This window comes from Zalophus californianus, chromosome 5 (assembly GCF_009762305.2).
Source record: "Zalophus californianus isolate mZalCal1 chromosome 5, mZalCal1.pri.v2, whole genome shotgun sequence".
Classification (NCBI taxonomy): domain Eukaryota; kingdom Metazoa; phylum Chordata; class Mammalia; order Carnivora; family Otariidae; genus Zalophus; species Zalophus californianus.
In genome coordinates, this window is record NC_045599.1 from 50,547,173 (window position 1) to 50,572,693 (window position 25,521).

Genomic DNA, 25,521 nt, shown 5'->3' on the forward strand with positions numbered 1-25,521 from the left:
GCCTCCTTGTTCAGAACTAGGCTGCAGAGACCTACTTGAAACTCCAATAGCTCTTTCAGGTCTTTGGTACCACGGAAGTCTTCCCAAGAGGTGATGATGTCAGGCATGCGGGGAGAATTAATTAAGGCGTGAGTCTACATGAGGACTTGAACAATCAAATGTGGTCATCGTCGCTCAGATGAGAAGACGAGGCTGTTAGCCTTGAAGTCATGTGAGCTCCAGAGAGTGCTGGGAGCCAGCCTTCGTCAGCAGAGCTGGCTCATCAGAGAGCCGTTGGACAGGTTTGTACCAGATCGAGTTTGAAGGACTTAAAAATTAGTTCTGAGTATTAAGATGTTGATAGAAGACTCAGTTTCTCTTAAGCTTTTTGAGGTGCCTTCTGCAGAGCAAAAAGTAACTTGGGCCTGACATCATTGTTGACCTAGAATTTCAAGGTTGCTAGGGTAGGAAAAGCAGCTGAATACTAGAACTGAACCATTCTCACTTGCAAAATAAGGTCCCCTGCTTGATATTCTCCTGTATGGTGGATGTGGCAAATCAAATGTTGTACCTGAGCGTCTTTAAAATACACCAAGGAAGAGTGTCTTTCAAAGTTTTTACTGGTATTACTTTAAAAGCTGTGTGTGTCTAAATAGATAAGGAGGCTCTCTGTATCAGTTAGGTTAATGAAGAAACTTTACAGAAACAAATGAAAGATAGATGGACATCACTAGACTTCCTCCCCGTTTCAGTCTCTCTCTTGCTCTCTTAATGTCTCCCCCATATTTTTTGTGTTCTTGTGTGGTTCTATAAATAATGGACTTTGGTTCTTCCTGGGAGAAAAATGAATTTATTGAATCCTTATGTCAAAGATTCAAGTTGTTTGTTATTCAAATTCTCTTTGGACTAGAAAGTTGATTCTGGGGGGGGCGGGGGTGTGTGTGGCTTGGGGGCATTTTTATCAAGGGGTTGATTTTTTTTGAACGGGCCCAGTCATGTTCTGTTTTATTTTCTCTCTGCTGATTTTATATTTGTGTACATCCCTGACATTTTGTTTTGTTCCAATAGGGTAGACTGAGGCCTGCATGGCTGGACGAGTTTTTCTTATCCTTTATGAATTGTCTACTTTTAGGTTCTGAAAAGTGTGCCGATTCCAAGCTTATCCTCTCTGTTCCTTATGTGTATCATCTATAAAAGACGAAATGGTTTTAAGTCTCTGTGACACTTCACTATATATGTGAAGAAGCCACAAAAGTTGATTATATTATAGTTAACATGAAATACAAATTGAAGTAATAGAAAATCAGTGTTGCCTGTTAAATCCCACATAGAGCCCTCCTGGAATGATGAGGGAGGGGAGATAAGGTTGGGGAAGGCCAGGGAGATTTCCGGCCATGCTGGAGCACCTATATGCAGCTGGACATGGGTAAGTGACGTTTTCTTAACATGTACAGTGAAACCACAGTGCAGCTGCACAGCGGTGCATGCAAGGTGCTAACTGTGCATGTGCTGGAATCTTCTGGAAACTACAGGCGTGGTAGTTGGGTGTGACGCAGTAGCAATTAGGGGAGACGTGTGTCAGGAAGAGAATGGGATACATGGATTACACTGAATAGGGTTTAAAGACCGAGAGCTAGTGACTTGGCTGGGTGGAGTTAGCATCTTGATATGCTACACACTGATGTTGCAGGATGTGATAGGAATCATGGAGTTGGGATCAGAGGCCCAGATTCTAGTGAGAAATACAGCTCTAAGTAAGGCGTGTCTTAGTCTCTGGTTCTTAGTTTAATCATCTGTAAAATGAGTGGATTGGATCAGACTGTCTCAAAGACCCTTTGAGGTTGAGTAGTAAATAATTTTTGCTACCAAGATGAGAGAGGGGGGACATCTTTGCAGAGACTAGCTGCCCTTCTTTTTCTCCCTTCCCACATAAAACTTGCTCCATTGTTGAGCACGGAAGCCCACTCTCTCCTCTGGGGGAACATTCCAGTGATGTCCTGTCATCGACCTCTGAAACCGAGTACCCCAGGCCCTCCGTCTCTTGTTTAACACTCATTTCCAGTGGCTAATCAGAGATCAAGAATGTAGACCTGTTTCTTAACTTCCTGGGTGGAAACGGAAAACAAAGCTGACTTGATGTCAACTCTGCCGTGGAAAGAGTAGGCAAAGAAATGGAAATGCCACCAACCGGGAAGTTTAAAGATTTATAAAAATTAGTGTTTCTGCTATATTAATGACTCCAGTGGTGGTAGCCTGCATTTGTCATTGTCATGTTCCATTGTCATTCAAGTACTTAATCAACGCATATTGTCAGGGCTACATTTATTTTCCTGCATCCTGCCTGGCCAGATCATTTCTCCGTTCTCTGACTCAGTGTCACGTGCCCTGTGTCACACCAGGGCCAGAAGGGAGAGCTGGAGGGTCAGTCGCTGCTTTGCTTTTAACCCATTGCTAACTTGTTCACGGCTGGGGGTGAAACTTTTAAAAAGAAAGTACAGCATAATGGAAATGTCTGGTTCCCTTTTTCTGAACAAGAACACAGGTGGAATCATTTCCACCTTAAATGATGAATGCTGAACCAAATTAGGCTTGAAGGATCTTGCATAAGGTGGCAGAGTTCCCAGCATCAAGTCCCTGTAAAAGAGAGTCCTGTATGTATGTAAAGTAACGTAACTGGACATGCAGTCTGCATTGACATGCACACATGCGTGAGTGGCTCTGTGCCCTCGATTGTTACTTAATGTCCCATAATGTAGGATGTGCCTGTAGTTTTGCCTAAGATCACTCTAGAGGACAGGAACAATCATGTATGTCAATGTCCTTTTTTTTTTTTTTTTTAATTCTGAAGCAAATTTCTTTGGGCTCAGTACAAGGAAAACAGGGCTTAAATTAGTCTGCTCAACTTAAATTCTTTCTTTGGTTAAGTAGTGAGAGTTGGGTCACCCACTGTGCTTGCCTTGGTTACCAGGAAAGTCAGTGCAAAAGCATTTCGTTTTTCTGCTGTGCTCCATTCACTAGGTTTTGGCTGCAGCGGCATATATAAATAATAAAAAAAAAGGGAAAATGATACACGTACAGACTCACAGCAGTAAGGGGCGCCTGGATGGCTCAGTTGATTAAGTGTCTGCCTTCGGCTCATGCCCTGATCTCAGGGTTCTGGGATCGAGCTCCGCGTTGGGCTCCCTGCTCAGCAGCAAGTCAGCTTCTCCCTCTGTACCTCCCCCTGCTTGTGCTCGCTCTCTCTCTCTCTCTCTCTCTCTCAAATAAATGAATGAAATCTTTAAAAACACAAAACCTCACAGCAATGAGATGCCTACTTAAGTGTACAAAACAGGGAAGTGAAACTCATGATCCTTTACTCCATTCAAATTCCATTCCAAACACCTCTTCATATCACTTGCTAATTCTTCAACAGCCCTACTTGAACTGTTTCCTTCCCCCTCTGTTGCTTACATTACTCTCTTCTTAGGGGGTGGGTCACTTTACATTTTCTATTTTTGGTATACCTATCATCCCTTTTACTAGTTGATAAATTCCTCCAGGAACTTTTCCTTGTATCTTCAAAGCAAAATTTCCTGCAGTGCACATATTAAGTGCTCAGTAAATAGGGTTGCTGGACAAAATGCATGACACCCAATTAATCATACCAGATAAACAGCTAATAATATTTTTAGTATACTTACGTCCAATATAAAATTTGGGGCATATGTATTCAGATTTATTTGAATTCAGAAGTATTTAGGCATCTTTTATTTTTATTTGCAAAGTCTTTCAGTAGACTGGAATGCTTTTGTACCTAGGCCTTCTCAGACATGCTGTCTCATAGGGACATTCGTGGTAAGAAACGCAAGAGGTTAGAGGCCTTAGATTTTAGTACAATATTCTTTTCTTATGTTTTTTTTTTGATCCTCTGGTTGGTTAGTCAACTCAGAGACAGGACCATCTTTGTGGACAACCCCAAGCAGACCTGGTACATGATATCCTCTTTGATGTAGGCAAGGCTGTATACAACGCTGTTGCCATGCTTTCAACAGTCAAAGTCTTCTCTGTGGATTCATGTAATGAGAGATTAAGTGCATTTAATGGAACTCTTAGAAGAAAATGATCAGACTGTCCGTCTTGAGAGGTGGCTATTTGGAAGGTGACTTGAACAACCAAAGGGCTACCTTCCCCCACCTCAGCACCAAGCACACTGATTTCCCCATAATCATGGCTGAATTCTTTAAAAAGGAATGCTGACGAGTCTAATGATATTGTTACTTCAAAGCATGAAGAACTGACCCTGGAGTTCAAGGCTGCTTAATGCCCTCCAAGCTTTCAGAAGAATTCGGTGACTAAGGAGTAGACCAGAAATGGGGGGTGAATTCCACCCCTCTACCTCTCATTAATTTCTAAGCAGTGCTGAGGCAGTCAGGAGGATAATAATCATGGCTTTAATTTTTCTCTTGTTAAAAACAAGGGCAGTGTTGTGTTAGGTTTTGGAAAGCACTTAGTGATTTGTTGGAGCTAAATTTGGGGTATCAATGGCAGTTTGGATAACATCAGTTCTTAGATTTTGTTGCTTTTAAACCAGGTAGGAGGGACATTAACTTTCCTACTAAGAGAGGCCAGAGAGCAGGCTATACACTCCCTGGTGGAGGTCTGTCTCCCCGAAAATGGAGTTTTTAACACACTACCATTTGGAATCCCTGGGGGAGATCTACTATATGGTACTTTTTGAAGGATCATTTCATAGTTGTGTTCTAGATTTTTTTTTTTGCTTACTCATTAACCAGTATCAATAAACATCTCTGAGGACAAAAATACTAGTTTCTTCAGTAAGTATAGACACTGTTATTAAGGAGGAAGAATTTCAAATCTACTTGGAAGAAATGTCGGCTTGGGACTAGAAACTGTTCCAAGTAAATATATGTGGAAGTACATTGTTAGGTGAATTAGATTGTGTATATAAAAGTTTCCTTGGATAAACAGAACTTGTTGGGAAATTAGGACTTGTCTGGAAATTTCTGCTTGGATTGTGACATAGAGTTTGTTTTATCACCTTGTGGCTGCCTTTGTTCTTTTTGTTTCTCTTGTAAAGCTCCTGATGGCTAGCTCCTCCTTGGCCTCTGTCATAAGTGTTTAGATGTAGGGCAGTTGTAAGAAATGTTTAGCATCTCAGGGCTGCCAGTGACATTTGGGTGTGTCAATCAAAGCATCTCAGTGTGCAAAAGAATGGAATTGTGTTAGGATTCATAATTTCTCCCAAAGCAAGATGGTAAGTACAAATTGTCATCTAGTGTTTTGAGGCCAACCAGCTTGTTTTGAAAAGATAGAGTATTTTGTGGAGGTGTTGGACTTCTTTGGAGATGAGTTTCAGAAGTGAAAATCAGAGCCAAGAAAAGTGACAAGTAAGGCTGCTGAGTCTTTGCCATTATTGTTACAGACCTAACGAACCAAATTTGAGTATTTTTCTAGGCAATGTGGAACCACACAGTAATGGAAAAATACGAACCCTGGTAGAAATATAAATGAGAGATAAAATGGAGAGTTACTATGCACAGACATTAAGCATGTGATCATGTCAGAGTTTGGTAGCTTCAGTGTCTGGGATGTGACATAGGGCTGCAAATGCATATGAGGTACAGTCCCGGGTGACAGAGTTTGCAGTGGAGAGAGCAGGTTGTGTATTACAATGAATGGGACTCTCCATGCATGGAGCCACATAGGAACAGGGAAGGCCAGCGGTGCCTTGGGGGTATGGGTTCAATGCCCATGATGCCAAGATGGGTAAAGCATCCTGGATGGGGACCTAACCCACCACTGAACACAAATTGTGTGTTCCACACTGTGCTGGGCACTTGACCTGTGTTACTTACTGTCATCATCACTAGAGATCTGAAAAGAGAGCTCAGAGAGGACAAGAAATGTATCCAGGGTTCTCTAGCTAATAAATAGGGAAACCAGGATGCAAACCTGTGTCTGCCTGGTTTCTCACTCTACGCTCCTGAGTTCACTTGATGAAGGAATGAGAGCCAGTTATTCCTGAAGTGTCCTAAGCTGGAGAGAATTTGATCCTGTCTGAGGCTGATGCCAAGAAGTAGGATGCAAGGGCAGGAAGAGGTGTTCTGTCCTGGAAAGAAGAGGGGATAAGTCATTGTGTATCCCAGGACTTTCCTTTGCCGGATGGTCTGAGAGGCTCTCTGTTCACATTCTCAGTTAGTCCTCACAGCCACAGTATGGGCTTGCTCGGTCATCTCCATTCTACAGAACATGTGCTGGAAACTGGGATGTAGGAGAATAAGAAGCCTGACTACAGCCGCGAGGCTACTGCGTGGCCATAGGCTGGATTTCAGCCTCCTGACTGGATGGACTTAGATTCAACAGTTTCATGAGTTTAAACATGGTACCTATTTCCAGGATCCAGCGGGGGCAGTGAACATGTTTAGATGGAAAGATGTTTTGGAAAGAATTGGACAAACTGGGTGGGGAAGTCAGAGTGTGACGGGGGAGGAGAGGATGACTCCTACTCATTTGGTTGGTGTTTTGAAGCGTGCAAGATTCTGGTCCTCCTGGGGGTTTTAGAAAGGTTTGGAGGCAGATGGGGAAGAGGAAGGAGAAAAAGGAAGGGAGAACGGGGAGCTTGACAAGTAGTTTAACAGCTGCTCCACATATCCGCAAACTGACTCCGAGAAAAAAATGGTTCTATTTATTTGCCGCTTCCTTCCATATATCTTCCCAACAGCATTCATCAATATCTGTCATTTCCCAGGGGGTTTAGGCATGTCTAGCAATTCATTCTGCTGAATTATATTTCAATACGCGGATGGAGGGAGGCCAGATTGCAGATGTTAACTCTGACCTATGCCCAGCGTTGCCTAGACACGGCCACCACCCAATTCCTAGGTGCCCTCACGCAGACAGCTGTTCCGAGGCATACCGCTTGCTCTCGGATTCTTGAGATGACGTTCTCATTAGAGTAGGCTCTGTTTAATACTTAAGTTGTCCCATTAGCCTTTGGTCTCTACAGCTAGTGCTTAGGGCAAAACCATCATGTATTTTTTTATAAGAATTTTAAATTCAGATGGTTATCATCTGAATGGAGACATTTTGGTGGTGGAGGTGCAGCAGGGATTTGCTGGCTAGGGCTGGGTCTCATTGCAGAATGGGAGAATTTGCTGGGTGTTGTGAGTACTTATAATAATAGGAACATTGCAGTTTACTAAGCTCTATTTCATGTATTAGTTCATTTGATCCTAGTATCTTCCTGTATTAGAGTTTGAGAGTGGTAATCTTTGTGGATGAGAAGAAATACTTCCTTTTAAAGAGCAATTTAAGGGAAAACAAAAGAAAGGAAAAAGAACAAACGTATTTCTAAGTACAGATTCAGGTTGTTCCATTTAAAAATGTACGGTGTGTTGGCATTTTCCCCCTCTTATCATAAAATGCCAAGGGCAACATGGTGGCTGTCTCTGAGGGTGAAGGGAGTACCTTTGAATCATGTTACTGTATTGCCCACAACTAAAGTTACTTTTGATATAAAACTTCAGCTGTAGTTGATAGTGGTGGTGGCAGCCAGAGATGGTTTGTTCAAAGGCTTTGACTTCTGTATTGTAGACATGAATATGCTGTTATTTTTCCACAGTCCCTAGTGTTCTCATGGTGTGAAACTGGCCTTTCGCAACTCCCTGAAAGCTGTGTCATGTACCCAGTCTGGGCTCGGTACACTCTTACTTTCTGCTACCTGCTCTGCTTGTGGCAAGTTTCCTTCTGAAGTGTCCCGTTCACTTCCTCACCAGGCCCTTGTGATTAATATTGTTGCCTAGCCATCCTTTGTTAAATATAGAATGCTGGTGATAGTATTCTACACAGTGAGATTGGGCATCAGCATTGGATTTGAGTCTTGCAGCAGAACCGAGGTTTAGAATTGGCTGCATCGTGCTGTTGGTTGGGCTCAGACCTTGGTGTTTGGATTGCATCCCATGCTTTGACTACCAGCCTCTCAGAAGGCATGCGTACTCTCTCCATTCAGTGTTCAGTTTCCTTGTCAATTAGAGATCCCTGTATAGGAAGCAGTGATGTCTTTAAGGACTTAGGGTCAAGGCTATGCTTTGGACTTCCCTTGTGTGAGTAAACACAGTTTTTTTTTTTTCCTTTTAAGGCAAGAATAGCAGCTTGGTATAGGAGTCAGTGAACTTCACTCTCTGGTCACAGGTCTGTTGGTTTCTCAAATTGTATTTATTTGTGCCATTAAGAAGAATGATGTAGCAGCATTGCCGATGCTGTCTAGGTATAGTTATTCTTTTGCAGTGGGACAAGAAATTGGAAGTCAGTCACCCATGTGAGAGGGAAGATGGAAGGAACCATGTCTCTGTGTTGTAGTAGCAGCTGAAGATGAATAAAGGGAGGCTCTAATTGCTGGGAGTGTGACAGTCGCTATGATGAGGAAACCAATGTTTAGGAGTGAGCAGTGAAGCAGAGAAGAACATCTTGAGGATGATGGAGTATACTTGAGGACAGTGGCTGCTGACTCAGGCATTCTCCACGGCTTCAGCCAGTGACTTCTCCTGGCCTTTAACCTTTTTCCATTTCTAAATTTGGGAGTGCCCTGGGAAAAACTCAGTTCTTCTGACTTGTAAATGATTCAAACGGCTCCAGTTATTTAAGTGTAATTTGGAAGAGCAGGTGCTCACTTGGTTTAATGTGGATGCCTCCCAGACAGTAAAACAGACTTATTTTACTTTTTCTCAGGAAGGTGCATAGTTTTAGCTAAGCAAGTGAAGGTGGTTGTGTGTGTGTGTGTGTGTGTGTGTGTGTGTGTGTGTGCACGCTTTAAGATATACATAAGAAAATTCACCATTTTAACCATTTTTAAGTGTCCAATTCAGCAGAATTAAGTACATTTACAGTGTTGTACAACTGTCACCGCCATCCATCTCTAGAACTTGGTCATCTTCCCAAACTGAAACTCTGTATCCAATAAACGGTAGTTTTCATCCTCTCTTTCGCTAGCCCCTAGTATCCGTGGTTATACTTTCTGTCTCAGTGAAATTGACCATTCCGGGAACCTCAAAGAGGGGAATCATGCAATATTTGTCCTTCTGTGTCTGGCTTATTTTATTTATTTATTTATTATTATTTTTTAAAAAGATTTATTTATTTATTTATTTGACAGAGACACAGCGAGAGAGGGAACACAAGCCGGGGGAGTGGGAGAGGGAGAGGCAGGCTTCCCGCCGAGCAGGGAGCCGGATGCAGGCCTCGATCCCAGGACCCTGGGATCATGACCTGAGCCAAAGGCAGACGCTTAAGGACTGAGCCACCCAGGTGCCCCTGGCTTGGCTTATTTTATTTAGCATGTCTTGGAGGTTCATCCATGTTGTGGCATGTGTCAGAATTTCATTCCTTTTTAAGGCTGAACCATACTCCCTTGTATGTACGTACAACATTCTGGTTATCTGCTCATCCCCCAGTGGATGTTTGGTTTGTTTCCATCTTTTGGCTCTTGTGAATAATACTACTATGAACTTGGTGTACACATATCTGTTCAGGTCCCTGCTTTTAGTTCTTTTCTTTATATACCCAGAAGTGGGATTGAGCAAGGGAGCTTTTAGTAGGAAGCAGGGAGGATGAAATAGTGGGATGTCCCTCCTCCCACTTTTAGAGGTGGACGTGAACTTTCAGGGAGCTACTTTGAGAGCCTCATCAGATGCTCAGGTCAGCAGCAGGCTGGTAGCCAAAATGTAAAGATGAAAGATGAGGGGATGAGCGTGTGGCCCTGTCTGCCTGCTCCTGGCACCAGCATGGTGGTAGCTTCCTATTGTTCTTTTTGTCCCCAGGCCCTTGAGTCCCGTATTGCCACACCCATTCGCCTTCCCTTCCTCCTGTGGCTCCCCCACACCCCTTCGCCAAAACCCTTGAGAGCAACATAGCTTCTCCCTCAACGTCTTTGTGTTCCTGGTTGGTGCCTTAGAGGGATAAACAAACTTTTTCAGAGTTTTATGTATACCTGAGCCCCAGAAGCCATATCCAAAGACTGCTTTGTTAGTAGTTACTAGGTCTTATTTTTCCTTTGATGGCTTGTTTGTAGTCTAAGAGAAATTACCCAAAGTGTAAGACTGTGGACTGACTGCTAAATCTATGTTGCACTTCAGGTGATAAGGAACTTTTTACTGGAAGCTTTTAAATCTAGCCAGGTACCATTATTCCCAGATGATAAAGTAGTTCTCCAGAGGCTATATTTAATTCTTTATATAGCCATTCTGCTAAAATTATTGCTGACCCGGTATTTTCCTACTTCAGAGGGATACTTCATGCTTTGGGGGGCTTTGAAAACATGTATTTCATTTTTGAAAGCATGCATTTATGGAGGTCTTCTTGTTTCTTGGGATCAGGATGGAAACAAAGGAAAACACACCCCATTAAACAGACCATATGTAGCCTTCATAGAACCAGTGTGCAGTGTAGGTCTAGGCTCAGCAATCTACTTCTTTTAATATATAATCTTAAAAGGCTGCATATCTTCCATTCTGTTAAGTAGAGGTCCTGTGACCAAAACAGGAACAATAACCAATATAAAAGCCCATTCAAGTAACTCATACCTCCATGATTGAAGCCTGACAAGTTCTTACATCAATCTGGCCAACTGATTTCAGTTTTAATCTGGACCTCTATTTATTGCTTCTAAATTTCTAGTTATGTCAGTAGAATATATGTAATAAATGCTATAATAAACATATCAGAATTTTATAAATGTGTTTCCAAAGGGCATAGAGCTGATCACAGTTCCAGTTGTAACAGCAAGCTCAGTTTGGTATTAAAATAAAGCAGCCAGATTGGTAGGCAAGCTCACCTCTCCTACAAGAAATTAGGAATGGTATTATCCATTAATTTCCACCCTGTGCAGCTGAATAATGCAGTTGACAGATGCTAATTTTCTTAAATTGTAGGCAGCAAATGATGCATGAATACAACAGCAACACACTTTTTAGAGGCTCTTGGTAGTCATCAGAAAGCGAGTTTATATGAAGTTCGATGTAGTCACTAGCAAGTATGGCGCGATGTTAGTGCCATCTAATGACTGCCTTAAATCCATCTGTTGTCCTCTTTTCCCTACTAACACTAATGGGGGTCTAGGCAGGAATAAAAACCTCCCATGTGTTGTGCTAACAGACCATTCAATTTATAACATTCATGTGATTCCTAAGGATAAAACTCATGCAAGAATAATGACATCCAAAATCTAACCAGTGACAGGATTACAAATACTTCATTGTGTATGTGTGTGTTTCCTAATTTAATTATTTTTCCTGTGGCTTAACAAAAGTTTATTTCTTGCTCCCCTTATCATATATAGCGTCATGGATAGCTTTTTGTGTTTCTTACTTTTGTAAGTTGATGTTATTGAATGTCCACTGTATGATGATTTTTTCTTTTTGGATTTTAGGAACACCCTGTAAGTTTACCCCTATTTCACAGCTGAGGAAACTGAGACTTGGGGGAGTTCATGAATAAGTGATGGAATCGTTTTTGGGGGCCAGAGTTGGTACTCAGCAATTAGGCTGTAGAGTCAACCATAACATAACTGGAAACTTTTATTGTTTTATGTCCTGTTGGGTTTGAAGACTGTATGAGGTAAATATATGGACTAAGTTGAAAAACTTAGTTCAAACTGAATTCCCAAAACTGATCAATTATTGAACATCAAAATGTCTCCTTTGGGTTAGGGTCTGGTGACATAATAAAAGAATGGAAGCCTGACGGGAGAGTCTCTCCTTGACCAAACTCTAGCCAGGTTCCTCTGAGCCCTCCTTCTCAACCAGGCCTCAAACTTGGTCAAGAAAGACACGAACAAACACTAGCATAGGTTCTCACAGCTCAGGGCAACTTTCTTAGCATGACCCCTAGTCCTCCTGAAGCGCCTGCCTGAAAAAACTCAAGGCTGTCACAATTTTTTCTGTTTGGCCAACGGATAGGGTCTCTTTCTCCCAGGCTCTGTGGGAGGGTAGAATCTGAATTTGGTAAATGCCAGCTGGCAGACAGAGCTGGCCTGGTCAGTTACATGGAAGGAGCCTGTGTCATTTTTCACTTTCCTCACTCCTCACTCTCGACTGAACCCCCACTGGCTCCCTGCCCTACTCCCTCATTCTCTTATTAAAACACTCAGTGATTGTGTACAAATTGAAGGTGAGTTCAGTTCACACTGGACTCTCTTTTCCTGATGCAGTAGTTACTACTGATTAAAATCTGTCCTTATCACTTTAGTGTTGCACTTGGTTTTCCTTTGATAAGGCACATGTCTGGCCTTGCTGCCAAGATGAGCCTTACATATGGTACAGTAGTACATAAAATGTACGGGGTGGTGGTAGACAGAGTGACTTTGGAGGAGAGGACGCATGGGCCCCTGTTAGTAGTGGTCTCTGCTTGCTTTCGAGTGCCCTGTGAGAGCTAATGAAACTGAAGTGTTCAAAGTGCTTCAGAGTTGAATGGAGGGAAGAGAGGTGGTTCTGTTGCTTGTGCCCCTCCCCCAGTGCTTGTTCTGAGTCTGACCTCGCATGTGAGGCGGGACTGGATTCCCTGAGCTAGGATCCTAGCATATGAATTTCCTACACCGAGGATTTATTCGAGAACTGTCCCTGTTTCCATTCTGCTCTCCCACTGGCACAGAGGGAGTCTTTCCCAGTGTCCCCTGCCATGACTTTCATTCCAGGACCGTGGGAAGTGTCTTCATGGTTCCCTTTGGCTCCAATGCTTCATGGGACCTCTCCTCCCGCTCCTTGCTTCCCTACCCAGACCCACTGGAAAGTTCCCACCATCAGCAAATCCCTCCCTGACGTGGCCTTAGGGTGGAAGGAATGTGCTCCTGGCTGGGTGGAGCAGATTAGATTATGGAGATTATTAGATTATGGAGCACATGTTTTGATAGGAATTGTTAAAACCAACATTATATAATAGCATATACAGAAATTCTCTACAACCCATATATCCACCAGCCAGCTTTAGCTAAGCTTAATATTTGCCACATTCTTCAGATGTATTAATATTAAATTTATTAAAGCCACAGGTGAAAACTTAAATTCTTTAAACGTTTAAGTTCGACTCATAGACCCCATTATTGCCTGCATACGATTTTAAAACAATAAAATATTACAGCATTTTCTTCCCTAGGCCCATTCCCCATTTTCTCTGCCAGAGATAACGATAATTCTGAATTTGTTGTTTATCCTTTCCACAAAGAAATATTAGCCTTTATTTTAATATTATTAAATATTTTTCTCTATTTCCTTTGTGTTCTAAGAACACATTGCCCTGTTTTGTTCCTAGGGTGGACATGGGGATGATGTTGACAGAATTAAAAAGTTATCATGATAATGTGAGTGGAGATAGTGTATTGACTGTTTCCCATGTCCCAGGTTGAGTGTATTAAGTGCATTATCTCATTTAATCCATTCTGCTACCATTTCCCATCTTCTCAGCGATTCTCTCTCTCTCTCTATATATATATATATAATCTATTTCCACTTAATAACTTAACCACTTAATAGTTGTATGCCCTATAATGGAGATAATATTACCTAGTACACCGTAGGGTTGTTAAGATATTGGAAGTGCCCGGCATACAGTAAGGTCTCAACAGATTTTTAGCTATTATGCTATGCTACAAATGAAATTTAAGAAAATCATCTGTTTAGTTTTATTCTTTCTGTTTATATTTGATCAAGTATGGATCAAATAGTGTAGTTTAACTGCATTACAGGCAACAAACATTTATTGAGCACTTACTAAGGGCCAGGTACTGCATCTGGTACTAGGGATAAAGAAATAAATACCTATTTATTCGCCTCAGGAGGGGTTATAGGGAGATAGTCTAACAATTATTTTCTACTAAAAGAAAAAACAAGGACTGATATATAAAATTATTCAGTTAACTGAAATGTTTGCCCTCTAAATTTTTCCATTGCTACATTAAATTCTTCAACTGTTTTTGTATCTACCCTTGGTTTTCTTTAAAATGAAGCATCTGGGGCAGAATAGTGGTGAGGCCAAAGTAGATTTTCTCCATGATGTAAGCCTTGACATCACACAGCCTCTGTACCTTCTGTGAGGCTTCTTTCTGAAATATGAACAAAGAAAATATAAAACACAAAATACAGGAAATAGAAGGGATCAGAAGAAAAAAAAAATCTATGGATTCTGATCACTGGAGGTTGGTATATTTTTAACAAATGATGTCCGTGAAAGACAGTTATTTCTATGTTGAATCATTTATTCATGTAATACTGATTTTAGTTTTCTTAAATGCAGTCTATAGTTCTCCTGTCCTTCTTTATTAATGTCCTGCTTTTGGATCTAAGGGGGGCAGATTGCCCAAAGCCCCTCTTAGTCCAGCTTTTAGTTGATGTTTTAAAATAAGGCAAGGAAAAAAAAAAAGTTCTGGACTTCCAATTCTGTGACCTTTCCTGCATAAAAATAGGGCTGAATGTTTTTGAGGTGGTGACCAGAATCACAGAGAGTAATTATATTTGAATTTTCAGTAATAGAGTTTATGCTTCAATTAATTGGCATTTGCTATATGTATTTGTTTGGAAAAGGTCGTAATCTATTCTGTGGGGTTGGAGGGAGCAGGTAACAAAAATCAGTATGATTCCATTTTTGCAAGAAAATAGAGGTTACAGAAAGAAAGCCTGGTAGAAAATCACTGAAATGTTGATAGTGGTTTTCCTTGGTGTGATTGTAGGTGACTTTTTTCCTTTATATATATATTTACACTTCCTGCTTGTGAGTTAAAAGTAACTAAACCTAAGTGAAAAAGATACTTACCATTTTTACTACTGTTATGGCTAAGTAGCTAACATTTACTGAGCGCTTTACTTGGAAAATTCTTTTAATCCCCTCAACAATTTACACAGTCCCATTCTCCCCATTTTAGAGATGGAAAAACCAAGGCCAGGAAAGGTTAGCTAACTTCCTTCCCCATTTGTCACCAAGGCAAGATGAAGATCTCAAAAGCAAATCTCGTTTTCTCTGGAGTCTGTGCTTTCACTATATAATACAACGAAAGAGCAGTTTTGGCAAAATAAGTAATTGTTTGCTTTGCAATTAAAATATAAATTTCTGAAAGCACTGGGCTGAAAGCATTAGACCTTTTCACATGGACAGTGATGGGAGCTGTAGCTCGCTCCTGTACTTTGATAGTGCCAGTGGTTACCATGCACACTGCTAGTAAATCAGTTAATATGTGGCAACAGTTATTAACCAGTGGGATATGCTTGTTGACTGAAGTAAGAGCGTGAGGCTCTTTTACAAGGACCAGACCTGCTGGGGAAAATCCAGATGTTGCTTCTGCTACAGGGCACCCAGCCACACGTGCTGCAATCCCTCATGTTTCTGAGAGGAATGTGGCTGGATCCCTGTCCACCCCCTCAACCTTGAATGAGGTTCTGTGGGTTGCCTGCCATCTTTTCTCTTTGCCAATGTGTTTTTTTTGGGGGGGGGAAGAAGCGCCCGCTTGTTCTTTAATCATTCATGGGATACTTAAAGAGCACCTGCTATGGCCAGTCATTATGCTAGTATTAGTGTGAAACACATACAAATCAAACATGTTTTCTGTTTTTGCTGAGCTCCATTACTGCATGAATATTCATGTCCATCCTAACTCCCTGAAGTCAAGGAACCTTATTTCCTGTGTGTTGGTAACTAGTTTAGTCCTTGTGGTGAGGAAGTAATGTAATGCAAATTGGTTCGCCTGTTTGACTGTTAGAGGCATACACATATATTAGAGTTCAAGGTTGATGTAAATAGCTCTGTGAACCTAGTCTGACATTGATATTCTGATGTATGCGAATGGATACCACGTGTGTCCTGTGTACATGGTTGGGTGACCACCAGTTCTTCAGAGAGCGAAGCTTTGAGAATGAAGCAGCAGCCCCATTTCACCGTGACAGAATTCTAGTTCTTCCTTTTGTTGGTCATGATCTCTACTTTTTTCTAGTTGATCTTGAGATCGTTTTTCATACTAGATATTTAAAAGTCCATTTGTAAGTGCAGGTTTACTTCAATGATGCTGAGGATGCTTTGTGTATTTGTATGTATCCTCAATAAGTTCCTGTGGAATAGGCAGAAGTAACAAGATACTTGATCCTGCCCTTGCTGAAAGCTGCCCATGCCGGAGCTGAAGAAGTTTCCTTGGGTGTACGTGGGAAATCAGGGTCAGAACTTGGGACTGGATCCCCTGACTTAATTAAAACAATATTCCTCTGGTTGCGACGAGTAAATGTAAGGAGTATGATAGAAGCGGTAGAGAAGGAATGGTCAAGAAGAGACTTGCCATTCTCACAGAAGTGCTGATGTTTTGCCTGCCACTTACACTGTCTTCTCTTTCACCCCAACAGGGAGGTACCTCCTTCCAAACCCTGTGGCAGGGCAGGCCTGGCCAACCTCCACGGAGACATCCAACCTCGTGCGCATGCGCAGCCAGGCCCTGGGCCAGTCGGCACCCTCGCTCACCGCCAGCCTGGTGAGTGTCCTCTGCCAGTGTCCGCGGTGCCTCGATGTGGTTTCATCTCCCCACCACCCTAGGGACTATTTTAAGTGTATTGAGTTTAACTAGGTTTGAACTTATCCATATTTAACATAAAGCACTGTGAACTTTTTTGCATTGCGCGTGCTAATTTTTTCCAAGTCTCCTCTCCATGCCCCCAACCTAATCTGTAGTGTTTCTGTTACCTTGACTGTCTCCTCTCTTCCCTCCAAAGAAATGAAAATATCTGAGCTTTTTTTCTTAAATATTTTCTTTATTTGAAAATAATTTCAGACTACCAAAAAGTTGGAAGAATATGAAAAATATGTAGAACATATTGATCCAGCTGTTAATTTCTTGCCAGATTTGCTTTTTCTCTCTCCTTGGATATATGCTGAGGTAGATATATACATGTGTGTGTATATATGTATCTATGTACACACACTCAGATAATTGCTTGAACTATTTGAGAGTAAGCTGTGTCGCATGGTCTTTTGTTATCACAGTCAGAAACGTTGGTGAATATATGGTGACTACAAGCCTTTTATCTGCTCTCCATTCTGTATTTCATTTTTATCAATTGGCTCAATTGTGTCCTGTGTGGCATTTCTCCTCCAGTGTAGGATTCAGTCTAGGGTCATATATTGCATTTAATTGTCCTATCTATTTTGTCTCTATTAATCTGGAGTTTTTCCACAGCCTTCCTTTGTCTTTTATGGCATAGACATTTTTGAAGACTATCCTTCCCCTCCCATTTTTAAAGAATGGAATGTTTCTCATATTACACGTGCCTGATGTGTCTGATGTTTCCTCTTTGTGAGGTTCACATTTTGCATTCCAGACCAGAATAGGGCATGGGTGGTGACATATACTTTCAGGGCTAGCCTTCTGCAGGCCCATCATGTCCATCTGCCCCTCATTGTGGTGTTAATTCCACCCCACCCCGCCACAGTCATGGTGTTGATGTCTCCACTGGAGTTAGACTTTTAATCTCACCATCAATAAACGTTCTGTGGGAAGATAAATTTTGGGCTGTGCGAACATATTTCTTCCCATCAGAAATTTCCCCTAGATTGCCTATCCATTGATGATTCTGGCCTGGACCCTTCTTTTTTGTGGTAATTGAAACTGTTCACATTATCCACACCTCAGGACTCTCTCCACATTTACTGGTTGACCCATGGCATCTGTGTTTATGTATTTGTTTGCAGCTTGGCCTCCTGCATTCCTTGTTCACTTCTTCCAGTGTTGATCTTGATTTTCAACCCCGATGCTTCCTAGAATGTTGTTTTCTCCTGGGCCTGTTCCTTCTCTCCTTCATCCTTTGGCACAGCCTAGAAGTCTCTATAAGTTATTTTTGGTGGTAGGGTTGTATGTTTTGGGAGTAGATTTTAAATATCTTTTACTGGTGGAGATGCAAATAATACATTATGGTGCCTTATAATTTTATGCATTAGTAATAAATTAAGTTGGATATTTGAGAATCATTCAATAATGCAGAGAGATTTGATTTAGGTCAGGACTCTAGTGTTACTTTTGCCACTAGATAGCTGTATAAACTTGGCCAAATCACTTAGTTTCTCCTATTTTATCAACTCAGCTGCACCTGCAAGATGAAAAAAGGTATTTAAGCAATCTCTGGAAATCAACTTTGGAATCCCCCGATTCTACTTCTAGGATAATAAAGATTGTGAAAACAGTGAATAATTATCCCGAAAAAAGTTTCAGAATATTTTATGACTTCAAAATTGACTATGGTCTCTGAACCAAAGTTCATCTTTTTCCTCTCATGAAAATTTTAGGACTTATATTTAAAGGTACAGTTAAACTGATGATAGTTACAGTCAAAATGAAAAAAATCATAAAAAGTTAGGAAACTTGGGGTGCCTGGGTGGCTCAGTAGGTTGAGTGTCTGCCTTCGGCTCGGGTCTTGATCCCAGGGTCCTAGGATCGGGCCTGAGTTGGTCTCCCTGCTCTGCGGGGAGCTTGCTTCTCCCTCTGCTTCTGCCTGCCACTCCCTCTGCTTGTACTCTCTCTCTCTCTCTCTGTGTCAAATAAATAAATAAAATCTTTAAAAATAAAGTTAGGGAACTGAAATCAGGGAAACCTACCAACTAGAAAGTTAAATCAAAAGTGAAAGAGAACAAAAGTAGGAAAGAAACTTAAGGGGTCAGTTTAGAAAGTCTACCCAACTAAAACTAGAAACTACCAGAAAAAGAAATAATTGAAAACCATTTGCCATCATCCCACCCCCAAGTTCAATGTTACTTTTTCTTCTTGGGGAATTTTATTAAGAGCTTGTTTTACTGAAAGCATTTACTTTTTAAGGAAAGAGGGAAATGCCTCACAATTAGTGACTTTTTTTTTTAACAAGTGCTTTTGGGGTCACTGCAAAATTACTCTTAACACTCAGGTAGTAATCCTGTATGTTGATTGCCAAGTAAATGATTCTGACTAAAACAACACTATTAAAAGGAACATATCTAATAACTGGTAGTCCCATGCTTGGAAATGGATTCATTCATTGGTAAAACACATGTCAGGTGACCTAAGATACTTGAGAATAAGATAAAAAGATAAAGAGAACTATTAATAGAAAACATGAAGGAGTACTCCTCAAAATATATCCGATGAAATTCTTACCAAAGAGTCGTTTTTTTTTTTTTTAAAGATTTTATTTATTTATTTGAGAGAGAGAGAGAGAAGGAGAGAGAGAGAGCACATGAGAGGGGGGAGGGTCAGAGGGCGAAGCAGACTCCCCGCTGAGCGGGGAGCCCGATGCGGGACTCGATCCCGGGACTCCAGGATCATGACCTGAGCCGAAGGCAGTCACTTAACCAACTGAGCCACCCAGGCGCCCCCAAAGAGTCGTTTAATTATTAGCTTATCAGTTCTGTGAGTTTTTATACTATTTGCTTGTGAGCAAAACTAGAGAAAGTGCTGAAATCCCATAGGCAGCAACTTAAAATAGTACCTGGCACATAACAAGTCTCAAATGTTAGCAGTATTACTACTTCTGTTAGTAACATATTATGGGTAAGCTTGAGTATGGAAGCCAGACTGCAATTAACCATTCAATCGACAGTGAAGGCTCATCATGTCTTTCCTTCAGAGACTTCATTACTTCCTGATGGTAGTCGAAGGAGAACTGTTTGACCAAGTCTTCCCCCCTAGCCCCCCCCCCCCCCCCCGTTCTCTCCTAGTAAGAGCCATAGCCGCTGGAAGAGAGCTGCCAGGCAGAGCACCATCTTGATTTCCTCGTGGTTCTGCTATCTGCCCAGCTTTCTGGCCCATATCGCTTATTTCAATATGTTGCCCAGCGCAGGCTAATGACTTTTTCTGCTTTTGGTACCCTTTGCAGACCATTTATCTGTTTCATGGTTCTTGGATTGGATTACATCTAAATTATCTTACTGATTACAATTAACTGTCTCTATAGTGATAGAGAATGATGGTTGAGAGATGGAAATGCCCTCTTAGAACTTTTCCTTTTTTTTTTTTCTCTTTTCCTTCTAAACAAGTGATGTGTCACGTAGTGCACTGAACCATAGAAAGTGCTTCACTCTGATCCTCTCTCCAGGCCACTATTCTCAACTCCATTGCCCCTGTCTTAGAACTGTAAGTCACCCTTCCTCCCGACAGTGTTTATCCTGGTGCGCATTTGTTGTAGTTCTTTGTGTTGGTGCTTTATATCCTCTGCTAGACTGCAAGCTCCTTGAGGGAAGAATTCCTGTCTGCTCTGACTTTGTTCTCCTCACTGCTCCTGGCACAACTCCTTGCACATAGGAGGTATTCAATAAATATTGTTGATGGAACGAATAATTATTCCTACAAAGTGACAGATGACTCGCAAGGCAAAAGTGATGATGTGATTCTCTGTGCTGTAATGGGTGGCCTATTAAGACTATCCATCTAAAAACTCTGTTTTTGTTCTGTGTGTATCTTAAATTCGTGATTAGCCGTGAAGTCCATGTAATGAGCCAATCTCGTGTAGTTCCATATTGGCCGCTCAAAAAATGTGACAAAATAGTGAAGAGAGGATCACTGTCCACATTCAAGGAAATTTAATTAATATGCTTGTAAGCAGTCATGATGTGGTCACGTTGATTTAAATGTTCTGTTGGCTCATTGAAGAACTAATCTGAAGCAGTATGTGTCTTCACGTGTGAAAAAATTGGAAAAACAGGAATCAAAATGTCCACATGACAGCGTTACACTTGACACAACAGAATTTCCTGTTCAACACACCAACAAACATTTCAGAAAAGTACAGACTCTCAACCTGAGAGGTATTCATATGTTAATAAGATATAAATGAAGGCCTCATGGTTTGGTAGGTATGAATTTTAGTAAATGCGTGACCTATAGTGATTTGAATGCCATAGGCAAGCTTGAGGGTAATGCTAACTACCTTCTCAAGGAGGAGATTAATTCCTAGCCTGAAGTATCTAGTTTTCCTTGGCAATGCTAAATGTCATTGTGCTCCCTCTCCCAGACACATTGGGCATTTCAGATAAATGGCATGTTGCCAATTCATCCTAAGTAGCCTGGTAGCTGGCAGAATCCATGCTCAGCCAGTATCTGCCTGCTGGGACACCAGCCGGGAGTGCTGATGAAGTGTCAGATGTATACTTCATATACATTAATCTGAAGAGGGGAAAACTCATTTCTTCATTTGCTTCTTCCATCTTTCTGTCCCTCCCCACACACATGGGTAGTTTATCAAAGAAGTCAGAGTTGTCAGAAGCAGGGGGATTTATACAGATGCCGCTTTCTGGCAAAAAAAGATGGAAATTCCAAGAGACAAAAGCAGGACCCGTGGTAACTTATTTTTCTGTAGGAAAATAAGGTTGTAAGCCTTGATGATTAAAGTTTAAAAATAGTATATGTGGCCATCATATGAAATTCTCACTTCTTTTGTACTTTGGAGGAATGGATAGATGGCAGGAACACAGTGAAAACTAGTTGACAGTGTTTTTTTCCAATTTTCTCTTTGATTAGAAACGTGAGCTTCATCTGCTTGGTGTGTGGGAACCTCCCCATATCACATGTTTTCTTGTTGAGGTCTTCCTTGACCATTTGTTTGAAACTGCTCCCCACACTGTAGGCCATACATCCCGCTTTTCTCCATAGCTTTATCCCCTTTCAGTATACTACACAATTTAGTTTATTACTTTATTACGTATCTATTAATCACTCTAATGAAAAACTCATGACAGTGGAGAGATTCTTCTTGTTTTCCCTGCTGTCTTCCCAGGGCCTAGAATAGTGCTGACAGAGAGGAGGTGCCCACTGAAGACTTGATGAGTGCATAAACAAATGTTATTTCCTTTCTATACATTTCTAGGGCCCTAGAATGGAGTCTTGTTTCTTTTTGTTTGCTTATTTTTAATCTGTGGTTAACGTTTTAGGTTTAGCCTAATCAAGAAGCTAATCTTCAAGCCAGAGACCAATTCAGTATGGAAACTATATTCAAGAGTTAAACTATAGTGGTTAAGTTGGAAAAAGGGAATCTGTGGGGTAGGGAGCAAACTGGTTAAGAGATCAGCTCCACTCTCAAGCACTTACTCGCTGTGTAAGCCTTGGTTTATTCATCTGTGAAGAAGGGTCATGGTTGTAGTAACCTCATAAGGTTGTTGTGAGGTTCACCATGAACCAACTCATGGGCAGTCCTTTGCCCAGTGCTTGTTACCTAGGAAATGCTGGTGTTGATGTACCTGGTGTTTATTGGAACAGTGTTTCCTCGGGGTTGTCAGGCTTAGCGGAGGTGGTATTATTAGGAGGGAGGGAAATGAGCCCTTTTTTCCAGATCACCAGCTAGGAGCAGTAGTGTAACCTTTTCTGTCCTTCCTCTGTGATGGTCAACCAGCTTATTGCTTGCTTCCTCATTTTGACTCAATACTCACCAACCTGACACACTGGAAGATACTTTCTAGAATAGCTAACATTTTTGAAGGGGAGGGAAGTGCTTTCAAATAATGTTTTTCAACTTTTAACATTAGGTTCAGTGGTGTAATTTCATGTTTCTTCAGTGGCCCTCTTTTGACATAGTATCCATTTCTTTTAATTAAAAAATTATGTTTCATGATGTACTATAAATATTAAGACCCAAATTATTTCAACTGTAATATATTCAAAGAGCCTTGATGAATTTTCATCTTTTCCATTTGCAGAAATGCATTATGAAGAGTCAGGGAGAATTCACCAAACGTATGCAAAAGTGCATTTTTCCTTTTTAATTCATTCAGAATGCACTGGCATCATGTCAGCATTTATTTAGGGTACAGACTTTATTTGCAGTCACTTAATATTATATCAATACTTCATTAGCCTTATAGCTCAAAAACAAAAACATGAGCCGAAGTCCATTTAGTTAACTCTGAGAGAGTATCTGTTAAATATTGATGTAGGAACAATTTGAATGCCCTTGGATAAATGGCTTAACAAAAGTTGTGCAATGCAACTATGAGTTCGCATTCTACTTAGGCTTTGTGACTCAATTTAAAGAATGCAGCATTTTCCAGTGTGTGGATTTCTCAAAAGTTCTTCCTTTAGGTCATTTCCAACTTTTTCCTATTGCAGGTAATGGTGATGAGCAAGCTTTTAATAACTCCTTGTTCACCTCTAATTATGTTTTTAGGGTAACTTCTTAGAGTGGAATCACTGTGGCAAAGGATATGAACATTATGGAAGTTCTCTGTACTTCTGCTAAATACTGTTTCTGTAGACGTTGTTCAGATTTATACATTCATATATTGAAAAAGTGCATCTCACTACCCCATGGCCAGCAGTCAATATTGTCTTCTTAAAAACAAACAAACAAAAAACAACTTTGCTAGTTTATTATGTGAAATAATTACTCTTTTAAATTTGTTAGATTTTTAGTGAAGTTGATAAGGTTATTGGACGTGTTGATTACACTTAAGCCTCTGGACAAAGCAAATAGGAAGTTAGGGTTATCTAAGTTTCTTCCTGCAACTTCTTCCTTCCATTCCCTGAATCAGCTTCCCATACCAACTGTTGGTAACCTGTGTTGCTCTTGGGGTATAAGAACTCCTGAGCGTGATTACAGTGTATGTAGCTGAAGGCATTATTCCGTAGTTCAGAATTTTTTTTCATCTGGAAAGTAGTAATCTCAATTGTGAAATAGTGCCTTCAGCTGTGGACATTATAATCAGAGTCTCCAGAGTGCTTGTACTCCAGGAGTAATACATCTCCTAGTTATTACCCTCTGAGCTAGGTTCTGTTTATAGTGAAGGGGGGAATTTTCATAACTCAGTGCTGAAATAGCCATAGGGAGCCCTGAGCAGATTATTATAGGTCAGGCCTAATCCATGAAGATAAATCTCATTATAGGCTCACCTGGGCCCATCCACAGAGTAGCTGGTTTAACATGAGTCTGTAAATCAAAGATCAGATTAAAATCAAACTATAAAATCCTTGTCATAATCCCAACTACTGCCTCTGTGAAGAGATATTCTAAATGTGCCTCCTTACTCTAACATGCTTGGGTGCTGTGCGAATAATTAGCAGAAAAACATATATGGAGTTCATTGTGATTCAGTCTATTAATGAATGAAAAACTACTTTATATTTGGCAGATGAAGGGGGGGATTTTTTTCTAAGATGAAATTGTAGCCAGAAGTAGTCACTGAACACTTCCCCTTTCTCTTCCTGACATTTGCAAAGATGAAAAAATAGTCCTTACCTTATGTGTTGTCCTTCCGGGGAAGAACGGGGTACCTGCCAAGGTGGCTCTCTGTGTGGGGATGCCCAGACAGACTGGTCAAATATGGACTGGCTGTTATCAAAGGCATTTGAGTGTAAGTGGAATGAATGGTGACCATAAATATCTTGGGGGATTTAAAGAGTAGAAATGCGTGCCCTGTTTTAATTATTTATCATCATAGAGGGGATTTAAATGAATTTACAGCAGTGACTCCGTGTGTGTGTTTGTGTGTGTGTGTGTGTGTGTGTGTGTGTGTATTAGTGCATGTGTATGTTAAAAACTTCGGTTTCATTTATTACCCTCTTACCCAACTGGGATACCTGTTTAGGAGCTGGTCAGCCTGTTCACCAAGCATTATGAGATGGTCCAGGGAATGCCAAGTCCTGCCACCTCAGCTGTCTGATTCCCCACTGGATTTTTAAGACCAAGGATACTCCCTGATATGTACTTAGTACTTAGATAATGGTTGTTCGGTAATAAATGTTTAGGAGGTCTTCATTAAAAGAACCTTGAGTTTTCTGAGGCTCCAGTCATTCTGCTTCCTGGAGCCTAGGCTAGTTGAATTGCTAGGCTCTCAACGATTTGATTGACCTCTATGTCTGAGGAGGTGATCCACATAAAGGCGGTAAAGCAGTTTGAGCTGCCATCATGGCTGTGTCCCTTGATGCACTGGTGGATGGGTGCCACTGTCGTGGACTCCTGGTATGCTGCAGCTTGTCCTTTTGCTCCTCTGGTAAAACGTGAGCACTTGGTTATTTGCTGTCTCATTGTCAAAAGGATTCTGCCACCCTGGAAAAGCCAGCAAGCCCATAGTAATTAGACAGTGGTTTGGGGCGGGGGGAGGGTGTGAGAATGGAACATTTCCTTTCTGGGAAAAAAATGAAAAATTATCATTTAATAGGCTTCTTAGGAAACTTTTGGATTTTGTGGTTCTGGAAAAGCCTGCATGTTTTGATACTTTTCCTACCGTATTTTCATGGTTAGTGGAATGAGTAGTATTGGTGAGAGTACGTTTATTTCATTGGCACCTGAAGTATCAATCTAGCATTGGATTCTGAATCTGTGTATATTTCATTACATTTATTTATTAGTTAATTGACTATTAATGGAGTTCCAATTGTACAATTAGTAATAAAACCTATATAAAAAAAATAGAAGAAGGAAAACTTCCAAACATCCTATGAGGCCAACATTTCCCTGATACCAGAACGAGGCAAAGACACCACAGAAAAAGAAAACTATAGGCCAGTATCCCTGATGAACATAGATCTAAAAACCCTCAAAAAAAAAAAAAAGAGGAGGGGCACCTGGGTGG

At 41.0% G+C, this 25,521-nt stretch overlaps 1 protein-coding gene across 1 annotated transcript in view; it reads left to right on the forward strand.

Annotated features, from left to right (window-relative positions):
- The window catches only part of MAST4 (microtubule associated serine/threonine kinase family member 4), a 575,892-nt gene that overhangs the window by 190,647 nt on the left and 359,724 nt on the right, over window positions 1-25,521 (forward strand). Inside the window, exon 3 of the mRNA XM_027604891.2 lies at window positions 16,350-16,474. Coding sequence (XP_027460692.2) covers window positions 16,350-16,474 — 125 coding nt within the window. The remainder of the gene's footprint in view (window positions 1-16,349; window positions 16,475-25,521) is intronic.